Source organism: Taudactylus pleione, unplaced genomic scaffold (genome assembly GCF_031769625.1).
Source record: "Taudactylus pleione unplaced genomic scaffold, aTauple2 ptg000612l, whole genome shotgun sequence".
Taxonomy (NCBI): domain Eukaryota; kingdom Metazoa; phylum Chordata; class Amphibia; order Anura; family Myobatrachidae; genus Taudactylus; species Taudactylus pleione.
In genome coordinates, this window is record NW_028285014.1 from 3,567,818 (window position 1) to 3,579,951 (window position 12,134).

Sequence of the window (12,134 nt, forward strand, 5' to 3'; positions counted from 1 at the left end):
ACGTGGAAGTGACCGATTGTGAGGGAAACAAAAATTCTAATTCTTTTTTGGATATTATCCCACCACTATGAGCATCATCCAAAAGGTTTCTCAATTCAGCATGAAAGTTTTTGGTAGGGTCCGTCTGGAGCACCATATACAATTTCTCATCTGAAAGTTGCCGCATAGCTTCTCTCAGATATTCCTCAGTGTCTTGTATTACTACAGCACCCCCCTTCTCTGCCATCTTAATTATGATCTTAGAATCAGAGGTTAACTCCTTAATTGCTACTATTTCATTTGAAAACAGATTATTTTTATATTTAAAGACCGCCTGTTCTTTTTTACACACGACTCTGAATTCATCAAGAGTTGTTTATAAAAAGTGTCTATACATCAAGTTTTAGATTGTACCGGAAAAAATTGTGACTTCTTCATGAATTTTGAGTGATTACTTGGTTTCCTAATATCAAATTACTTGACTCCCTTATGCGTCCCAACTTGTTCATCTATCAAAGACTCCAAAGTTAACAAGGCCTCTTCATCATTTTCATCTAAAATGATTGGAAAGGCTTCAATTTTGGATCTCTAAGTTTTTCATAGCAAAGTATCTTTTACGACACATGCTCCGTATGAATCGATTTAATTCGACAAAAAAAATCAAAAACGTTAGGTTTAGAGGGAGGGGTGAAATTAAGACCTCTCATAAGCAGTTGAAAAGACCTCTATTAGCTATTAATTTAACCGGTTTCTTGGATTTTTTTTCTTTTGAAACCATTCGTCCTCCTCGTGTACCTCTATATCTGAACTTCTTTTTGGAGTGTATATTTGTAGCGGGGTGTATCTGTTGTGTAACAGTACCTTTGGTGTTGGTCTGTAATTGTAATCCCTCACTTTGTTGGATTGAAAAAACGGTTGTCTCCCTCTATTGGTCTGATTAGTTCTTGATCTGACTACCTCAGGGGGTTAAAGGAGGAGGGGTTAGATGAAATTCCCCTATTACCCTTTTTAGAATTTGTTACATTATCACATTTTTTATAATCATTGGAGGATCCTATTCGTTTCCTAAAAGGAGGCTCATCTATCTCTAAATGGACGACTCCTATCTCTCCTCGTGTTGTAATTGGTGTTATTTTTATTATAGGTTCTAACCTTGTTATTTTGATAATCCCTTTGGTCTCTAACGTATTTTGCATTTTTCCTATCAATAATTTCTCTTTCACATTTCTCTACCCTTTGATTAACTAGTGAATCTCTCTCTCTATATGATCTTTATGTTTCCAGCAAAATTCTTTCTTTCTCAATCTCCTCAATGGTCTCTTTAATTTTCAAATCCCTGTATTCAATCAAGAGTTTCATTAGAGACACTGAGCATTGCTCTAATATAGAATCCCATTTATCACCAAAATTTTAATCATCTTAAAATGAAGAATGCTTAAACACTCTTAATTCTCTAGGGACAATATTGTTGGAAATAGATTTATGTAACATGCACATATCCAACCAACGTTGAGTTTCAGTTTTCAACAAATCCTCTAATTTAAAAAATTACCTAAAAAGATCCTCATTTTCATCAGCATTATTGCCACAAACCGGATCATTAAAATAATTTTGTCTTCTACTGATCCTTTCCTTACAACAATTAAGAGGCATATTTTAACACCCAATGAAGGTATACAAAAAACAAGGAAAATCCTAAAATAAAATGATCACTAGGTTGAGAACAACTTTGTCAACTAAGGCTATTAATATATATAATCTCTTGCTATACATTGGTGCGCTGATGAATAATCTTATTTGCTTATCAGTCAAATTTATATTTCTAAACCTAGGAACTGCAGCTCTATTTAAAATGTGTATATTTTTTGGTATCAATAAAACTTTAGATTGATAGCTCTGGAGTTTTTTATGTGCAATAAGTGGACACAAGCGCAGACATATATACTGTATATATATTTCTTGTTGGTCTTTTTGAGAGGACTTGTGACAGTTTCCTCTGTATGTCAGCAGCTGTGAATCCACTAATGATCCTTGATTGAGGGAGCACAGCACTGTGTTGGTTTCTTTACTGATTGAGGCAACACCTGAACTGGACATTTACACAATCCTAATGCCTTTGCTCTGCCAAACCTGGGAGATCTGGATATTCCACATTTACTTCATGTGGAATTATGCTGACCCTGTCACACTCCTCCCCCCTTAGCTTCAACCACTCTGGTGAAGCTAAAACACTTTCAGGCGAGCTATCTGCCTCGCTCACATCTATTTGTGCCATCAGTCTGGGTACACAGCTCTCTGCCATTTTCCACAGTTCGCCATCGTCACCCTCTTCCTCCTCCTCCTCTAGCTTCACCATAAGGTTGCTTTCTCAGCCCCGTCGTAAGGAATACCTGACGACGGGGCTGAGAAAGCCTTGAAACGTTGAAGTAAAGCATATTCTGTTTGCAAAATCCTGGAGTGATGCTCTGTGCATTGCCACAATCTGTGGCTTTTCACCCTGTCAGTATATGTATGTATGTATATATATATATATATATATATACACATATATATATATATATAAATATATATATATATATGACATTCACACACATATATATATAAATATATATATATATATATATATATAGACATACATATATATATATATATATATATATATATAGACATACATATATATATATATAGATATATACACACACTTATACATGTATATATATATATATATATAGATATATATACACACACACACACTCATATATATATGTATATATGCACACATATACACATACACATATATATATATAAAGGTGATTCATAATTAATAAAAAATATATATAGTTTCATTCATAAACATGACACCTACAGTAATAAAAAAACATAGACAATGTACATAAAACCATAACAAAGAGTAATATAGTTAGGAGGATAAAAAGGAGGAAAAAAAAACTGCAATATACTTATCTTTTAGGTAAAAAAGAGATTGAAGAGTTCATGGAGATGTATAGTCAGCCTACCAACGCGTTTTGTCAACCTATGACTTCATTCCCCTTGATGAAGTCATAGGTTGACGAAACGCGTTGGGAGGCTGACTATTTCGGAAAAGAATTCAACCATGTAGAAGAGCATTAGTACTCTCTTCTGAATGCAAAGTTCTGCTTCACGGTGGTGGAGTTGTTGTTTTTTGTCTGTTCCTTTTTCATCATTAGGATGAAATTGGAATAGGTTTTGATATCTATACTGGCTATGCTCTCCTGGGTTGCTATACATTGTATTTACCACACAATGGGTCGTTCCGTTTTCTTCCTATGCCTCAATTGCCCTCCAGTTTGGTGTCTCCAGATACATGTCTCTGGTGGAACATGCCCTATAGCTACCTGCCTTTGTTGTTCTTTGGCCTTGACAGGTTCCTTAGTCCACTTCTTGGTTTCCTCTGGGTACAGGTGTCATTACTTCTTTTTGAAGCACATGTGCTTCTTGCTTCCTCTCCCGGAGGCCCGGGGCATGGGCTCTCAGACCTGTCTAGGGCAACTCCACAACAGTCGTCCTGGTGACTCTGACTTGGCCATGCAGACTGTGATACTCGGATATTCGTTAGTTTCTTGCAAGCGACTCGTGGCCATTACCACATTGGCTGGAACTTCTTCAGCAGTTTTCAATTTGGTTCCTTGCACTATTGCATGGCTGTTGTAACCGTGATCCTGAGCCACTAGGGTGTCCAGGAATCCGTTATTTCTAATGTGCTTTGGGCCAGGTAGCCGTTGCTGATGGCACTCTGCCATCTTGAAAGTTTTCTGTCGCTTGGTGTATACGTTATGTTTTCCTCAACTACGCCTTCCGGCTGTCCTGGTTTTCTTGTTACTCCAGACGGGAGTGGATGCTGGTCTTCGTTTGTGCTCGCTGTGGAGGCAGGTTGCTGCCTTTTCCGTCTATTTTTTCAGCATCAGTTGCCTTGCTACCTGATCTACAAACCTTCTGCAGTGATTCTTTGAGTTCAATCACCTTGATGACTCCTAATGCCCTACGAGATCTTGAACTGGTGGCGTATTCCTACTTTCACACCTATCTGATTGCTACGACCGGATGGGTTTGTGCCATAGACTAAGTGGTCCTCAAGTAGGGTCATAGATGACAGTTCTGCAGTTGGCTCTTGCCTTCACTTGGCAGGGTCAGGGCTTGGGGCTCTGTCCAATATTTCGCCTTTCTTTTGTTTCCATTGCAACCGGGCTGTGCTTTACAAAAAGCCGGCGTCTTGTGCAAATAGTAGGATTGTTTTTTCCGTGTTGATCATCCTTGTGGTTCTTGTTTAATTGGCTGTATATGATTTTTCTCCATCTCCGGCTGTGGGTAAGGTTGTCTTCTGTCTTGTTCTCATATTCTTTTATGTTCCAACAGGTCCTTGTTGGTGCTCTCTCATACACTTTGTGATTTGGTGGGGTCTTTAGGGGTGGTCACGCGAAAACGCTTCTGCCTGTTATCTTTGACATACAGCTGTTTGCTTCACAGTTCATACTTTGTGCTGTTCTGCCATTTGTTCTCTGGCGACCCCTAGTTATGGTGGGTCGCACGGTTCTGCAAGTTTTCCCAGCACCTTCCCACCCGGGAGGTCAGCTTTGGGACGTCCCCATTCGTATATTCTCCAGTGCCCCCTAGTGGATGAAGGAGAAAATAGGATTTTGGTACTTACCGCTAAATCCCTTTCTCTGATTCCATAGGGGACACTGTAGGCCCTCCCAGCCCTGCTCCTTGCTGCAGTGTACTTGCCGAGTTTTTTCTACTGCATCTTGTTTGTCTACAGTGGTCATGGTCGTTTTTTGTTAGCTGTTCTCAGTCTTGGACCTTCATGGTTGTTTCCTCCTTCTCCTTGTCTCTCCTTCCTTTGTTGTCTATGGTCTCCGTCTCCACTCGGGCTTGGTTAATCTTAACTGAGATCGGGTGGAGTATAGAGGGGGAGGAGCCAACTTGACTTCTAAAGAAATTTAAAGTGCCAGGCTCCAATCATCACCCTTCTATACTAGATTGTATTTACTCCAGTGTCCCCTATGGAATCTGAGAAAGGGATTTATCGTTAAGTACCAAAATCCTAGTTTTCCTTTAAGGCACCACAAAGTTATTACTTACAAGGAATATACATATAACTTGATATATCATAAGTACAGTAAAGTAAGTGTAGGTAGGACGAGGACATAAGGTGTGGGTAGGGCAACTCACTAATACTTCTTTTACACCAGAGCAAAAACCCAGGTTATTGCCAGGTCATAATGGAAAAGGCTCCAAAAAAATAACCCGGGTCAATTGACCCGGCATTCCTGCCCGGGAATCGAGCAAGGTTGGACACGGGCAGGTCCCGGGTACTGAGGTAGTGGAAATGATCGTGACCTGGGCTATTTGACCCGGGTAATGAAGAAAGACTGTGATTGGAGCTCCTGGAGCACTGGCCGATGATGTCATCAGTCAGTGCCCCGCAGAGACAGCACATGCAGCCATCGCAGCAGCAGATTGAGCACAGAGTGCCCTCACCAGCCATCACTGCAGCCACTTGTAGTACAAGAGCCCTGCAGAGAGAACAGACAGCCCTCACCAGCCATCTCTGCAGCAGCCACTGGTTACAGACCCACCTATCTTGCAGCTTGAACCGCAGACTCGCAGGCTGACTCACCTGAACATCAGCTTAATAAATAGGCCCCTGTCTTATAAAAATATGTTTTTCCTGCAGTCTTTATCATCTTACCACAAAACTGCCTACACTCCCATAGGTTTTAACAGAGCTGACCCGGGTTCAGTGTAAACGGCGCCGACCCGGGATTTAAGTGTAAAAGCGGTATTACTTGGAAGCACTGTTAAGTCCTAGGGAGGGAGGCAGGGTCTGTACACAAGGTAAGGGTGAGTGTACAGAATCAGAATCGCTGAACGGACTTGTAGGCCAAAAACAAGGGGCACAGGTGGCATGGATAGAGCTAGGGAGAGAACAAGAGGAAAGCAGGTACTGCCCCTGAGAAGTCAAATACTAAGGGGTAGGTTTCAATGCCGCGGTTCCTAAACTGTGTGCCATAGCACCCTGGGGTTCTGCAGGGCACTTGCAGGGGTGCCATCGGTTAAAGGTCCATGACCAAACCAAATAATTTATGGTCCATGTGATGGGCAAAACCAGTGCTGATGATTGAAAATCATAAAGTATGTGGACAAACAGAAGGGCAGCCCAGTGCACCACCACATAACTGAGCCTAAGGATAACATACAGTATAAGCACAATTAACATTTTTGTCTGAATTTCTGATACTCTAGGAAGCTGTAATTCAGAAAAGTCTGGGAGACACAGCTTTAATGATCAGGTGCGTTTTCAGTGCACGCTAGGAGCAGTAAGTCAGACTTGGTGAGGGAGTGAGGGCAGATACTGTACGCACCACATTTATTTATGGACTGTACGTAATGTGTACATCTGTGTCATTACTGTTCATTCTTACCTGTGCTGGGTCTGCCCTTCATCTGGATGCAGTGTGATTTCGCAAATGCCATCGTGACAGTCCTTACCCACAAGGCCGTGCGGGTGGATGCGGTAAGGGGGATCCTTCCACACAAGACACACGCTGACATGGACGTCATGGAGGCCCTCAGCGTTTACTAGCTGCAAGCAATAATGACAGGTGTGATAATGCTGTGATAACTGAGAATTTCAGGTACTTTCCGTGAGAGGTTAGGCTGTACACACGTCCATAACAATACAATCCTAACTATCTCTCTTTCATTAACCTTAAGGACATTGCATGCTATCAATATACAAGCTGAAAATGTGACTGGGAACACTGTGACCCACCACACGCTCCCATGCCATATTACAGGTGTGCAGGGCCATAAAGAGCAATTACAACTGAAACACAAATTGGTCACGGCACTGTATGCAGAGAAATGTCTCGTTGTAAAGTGCCAATTCTTATCATGGACATTAATAAAACAATTATCAACCTGCTCTTATAACATTTTTGCAGGCAAAAGGATAATTCAAGGGGTAGATTTACTAAAGTGCCAAATTACAATACTGGAGTTGTTCCCCGTAGCAACCAATCAAATTCTACCTATCATTTTCAAGATGGTGCCAGATAAATGAAAGCCCGAATCTAATTGGTTGCTATTGGCACTACCTCCACTTTTGTAAACTCGCACTAAATTTAGTAGTAAATTTAACCCCGGAAATACTTTTCAATAAAATTATCCCTATGCCCAGTTACTAATGCTATATGGGACCCCTGCGATTACCCAGGTACTTATCCTTACTCAATTTATTCTTAAGGTTCAGCACCTTTATAAGGTCAGGAGGGAGTTGGTTCTCTAAAAGAACAGACACAAGGCCTCAGGGCCTGATTCAGAGCCGGACGCTATTTGCGCTCGCTCATTCAGAAAAAGGAGCCGGATATTTAAATAGAGCGCTCGCTCTTTGCGGTCTGTTGACGCCTCTATTTCTGAACGAGCGAACGAAACATGCGCTCGCTATTTTTTAAAAGACGCCCCCTGGCTGCTCGCATCCTACGTCATCTCCGCTATTTATTAATTAATCGAGTACATCGAAAGGCGTATGAACTGCTTGCAGTGCTTGTGGTTGGATTTTCCTACCGCAATCATGCGAGCAGTTCAGGCTAAAAGACAACCAAGTGACGTGGTCGATGACGCTGCTTTGTTAATTATGCACACCCTTAAAACGCCCGTTTTGACCGTTTGGCACGCCTGCGTTCGGATCTCCACTCCCCGTTTTCAAGCACCTTCCCCTGTTACCACCCAAAAACGCCTCATTCTGTCACTCAAATTAGCAGGAATTCGCTATTTTGCGAGCACACAATTTCCGACCACAATGACTGGTTCGCGCATGCGTATTACAACCCATACGCATGCGCAGTTGTGCGAACATCGCTCGGAGCGAATGAGCAGCCGCTTACGAGCGGCTCTGAATCAGGCCCTCAGTCAGAGACTGATGGTAATGCAATCGTAGCTGCATTCTCTCACGGATCGCAGTTACTAAAATATGATAATACCTTCCAAAGCACAGCCGAGCATAGGGACACCCGCTGCTGCCTTCTCATACCTGTCCGGGGACGTACAACAGCGTAAGCATCGATGCAGATCGGGCAGCCATGCTGCATATGCGGCAAGATGCAGTATCTCCGTCCAAGTATGGCCTCCTATGTGAGTGGTTTAGCGTCTTTGTACGCAACAGTTTTCACCAACACGCCCATAAGACGCAGCATTTCTGTGCCTCATTTTAGCCACCCCCCTGTTACCCCCCAGAAACGCCCCTCACATTTCTGCTAAAGTGTGTCTACATTTAATCTGCGGCTGAAAATCGGGACGCAGGCGCGGAGCGACTCAGATGCATGCACAGAGGAAAAAACATCGGCCGTGTCAGTGAATATCAAGCATAGAGCACAGCTTCTCAAACTCTGCCCTCAGGACCCCAAACAGTGCATGTTTTCCATGTCTCCTCGCAGAATCACAAGTGAAATAATTAGCTCCACCTGTGGATCTTTTAAAATGTGTCAGTGAGTAATGAATACACCTGTGCACCTGGAAAATGTGACCGGTGTGGAGTCCTGAGGACCGAGTTTGAGAACCACTGCCATAGAGAATATCCACTATGGGGACAGGTGGATTCAAACACAGGGACAGGGCCATCGATGTCATGTTAGCTGAAATGACTGCAGTCTGTAGTGATTTTATTAAATCAGCGCTGCAGTAGGTACCTTACGCCTCCCCCAAAGCCCTTCCTTACAAGACTCACAGAAAGAGACAGCAAAGGAGTGATAAGGTTCTGGTGTGAGAACATGCCACCATCGGACAGAGGAGCTGATTCAGACCTGCTCGCTAGGATACGATCGCTCGTAGCTGGCCAATATTTGCAATCTGCGCGTGCGTATGTCTCACAATGCACATGCGCGAACCTCTGCGAAAGATCGGGAAGCACTCGCTCGCCCAGCATAGACAGCCCAGTTGAATGAGTGACAGGATAAGCCGTTTGTGGGTGGTAACAGGGGCAGGCCACTAGAAACGGGGGGTGGAGGTACGAACGCAGGCGTGCCCGAGTGTTTCAACGCCGTTTCAGAGGCGTGCATAATTAACAGGCAGCGTCATTGTACACGTCACCTGGTTGTATTACACACTGAAGGGATCGCTGTGCTTGCAACAAGGTATAGTCAACCTCAAGCACTGCGAGCACATCCGATGGTGCTCGATGAACCAATGTTTTCATGCACTTCCAGGAGATGACGTGCGCAGGTGGGTGTCTTATGAATGGCTAGTGGGCATCTGCATACACAAAGTGATCGCACGCCAAGATATAGTGGGTGTGCTAATGCCTTGCCATACAATCGCCTACCTTGCTGGGCGTGCGTTAGATTTGCATACGCTGGGAGCGAGCGAAAGCATCTAGCGAGTGGGTCTGAATCAGCTCCACAGCCCCGTTATCACAGTAAATGGGAAATCGATCTTCATAACGCTATATCTCAGAGGACCAATAGCAACAGATTTTCACTAATTACCCACCGTATATATCCAAATGCTTGTACCATACCAATTTCATTAAATAAACCGACTCTACCTATGGGCCTGATTCTGAATTGCAGATAATGCCGATGTTCACGGAGTTCAGAGCGTTCTTGCTACTGAGCAAAAACTCATATGGCGCAGGCGTGCACAACAGTACAGTTGCGATTGAGGCGCACTGTACCAGAAGTGTATTGGACATGTGCTATTCAGATGCACGAAGATGCGCCGTCTTATGAATGTGTTGTTGCGTACACACACTGGCATCAACTAGGGCTTTGCGGAACACATCGGGTGTCACCCTCCAAGGGGGCGACACCAAAATACCAGTGACAACAAAATGCCAGCTCCTCCTCAGTGACGGAACCAAGCGCAGCACACTAATGTCGCAGTGCAGCACCCGGCTCCCGATCACTAAAGGAGGAGCCGGCAGTGCAGGGAGAGTCAGTGGGGGCAGCCCGGCATCTCTGGGAGTACTGGGGACGCCCTCAGAGTGATGAAACTGGGGAGTGTACAGCGAGGACAAGCACTCCCAGAGAGGTCACGCCCACTTTCCAGACGTGCTTCCAAAGGCGCACGCAGGGAGTTTACTGGCCACACTGGGTGTCACCGACCCCAGTGCTGCTACTGTGTACACAGACACTTTAATCGCTAACATCGGAGGCCATACTGATGGGGATTGCCCAGCTATGCAAAACCTGTGGATACAATTTTTCAACCTAGCAAACATCGCATTTAGCACAATCACAATCATCCCTTCCCCCACCCAGTCCTATGGAGATGATGCTTGTCGCAGTCCAGACATTGCATTACCTAATTAAGAGTTGCAGGAATAATATTTTTAAAACCAACTTCAGCAAGTTTTGCAGTGCTACTTTTGGACGGTCCCTAAGTCTTGGACTTGCCATTAAAATTACCACAGACTCCACTGGCAGGGCCCCATACAAATGTAACTTTATTTATACATAAAGCTCCCTTACACAATTACACTCAGAATGTATTGTGTATTTATAGCACATGATTTTTAATGCTGGAAATAACAAGCTATATTTAAACCAATAGAAGCATTTCCCGATATGCTCGTTATACCACCAACCCACAGTGACAGTCAATGATAATGTTATAAAAAGTAATAGTAATAAAAGGTCTCACTTCAATAGCGGGAAGAGTCTTGTTATGTTCCGTACTATTTTCTCCAAGGATACTACCTGCCGACCTGCCCTCACACTTGTACCGAAATCGCATCCCCCGCTGCTTCGGTTGTTCTATAATCACCAGTTTTGGTAGTGGTGTCTCCAGATAGGACACAAAGTTAGAGTTTGGCGGTTCCCCTGGGGTCGTCCATGGAGCAACAGTGACTGTGCTGATTAAGGGAGGTTCAGGCTTCCATTGGGGCTCATTGGTCTGTGGGTCGCGAGACTCGGAGATGATGTAATCAAAAACTTCCTCTGCGAGAATAAAATAAAGAGTAGAGAGTAGTACGCAAGTTAGAAGAGGAAAACAAATCTGGCAAAATAAAAGAAAATTGCATATATGTATACATCTAAAATGTAAGTATATACACCAAAATCAACACAGGGATAACTGCATGTAAATTAAAACTAGGAAGTTTGTTTCACGTGATGGAGGTTCCTGCTCATCTTTCAAAGACATTCTCACCAAAGAAGGACCATTTCCATTGAGAGCTCCCACTCCAAGTGCAATCTGCAGTGATTAGACCATCCTTCTCCCAAGCAGGGGCGGATTGGCCAATGACCTCACCAGGAGGCTTCCCGGTGAGCCGACACCTGTGGGGCCGCTGTCGGCCGGCTGACATTTTTTCTTTTAAATATGTAGAGGCCGCTGCCCTGCCCCGGCCGTAATTACCGGAGACAAGCCGCGGCCCCGTTCCCAGTAGTGCTGTACTTATGACAGGCAGCCCTGTGGCGCCTGCCATAACTTCAAGCAGAGCGGCCCACAGAGAATCTCTTGAGTTTTGTATCACCAGCTCCACCACCCCTGCTGAAGCTGGGGGTGTAGCTCACTCAGGGCGGTCCTCGGCCATTACCTAAATAAAGTCTAAAGGTAGTAGCCGTGCAGGCAACAGCTACAGCATTAGAAGCATCATTAAGGCCCTGAGTAACTTTGGACAACTGTATTTTTTTTGTACCTGTGCCAGGCATCAAATTATAGTATAAGCTTGCTGGGCTCACACAGAAAGACAGACAGAACTGTGCATGAGTGGTATTGAAAATAAATATTTTATTAAGACATCCGTGTCATGCCTGTCATGTGTGCAACTGTGTGTCAGTACTTTCCTGCCTACATGTTTGTTTAGTTGTCATTTTCTATCATATTTGTAGTAAGGCTGTGCGGGCTCGGATTAGTTCGGATTTTCCCGCCAAGTTCAGATTTTTCCCGCAAAAAAATCGGGTCTCAGAAAGAGGTAAAACGTCATCTTTCATGGACAAAAGTCCATGAAAGATGACATTTTGTCTCTTTCCGAGACCCGATTTTTGGCGGGAAAATCCCAAATTGGCGGTCAAATCTGAACTAATCCAAGCCCGCACATCCCTGATTTGTAGCAGGATCTTTTACATTGTGACGTTTTGCTGTAACCATTTCTGGGCTAATGTTTGTGAAGCAGC

The 12,134-nt window shown here is 43.8% G+C and overlaps 1 protein-coding gene across 1 annotated transcript in view; it reads right to left on the reverse strand.

The window, feature by feature from the left end:
* Positions 1–12,134, reverse strand: part of RELB (RELB proto-oncogene, NF-kB subunit) — an 85,844-nt gene that overhangs the window by 43,660 nt on the left and 30,050 nt on the right. Inside the window, 2 exon segments of the mRNA XM_088454326.1 lie at positions 6,444–6,604; positions 10,660–10,955. Coding sequence (XP_088310452.1) covers positions 6,444–6,604; positions 10,660–10,955 — 457 coding nt within the window.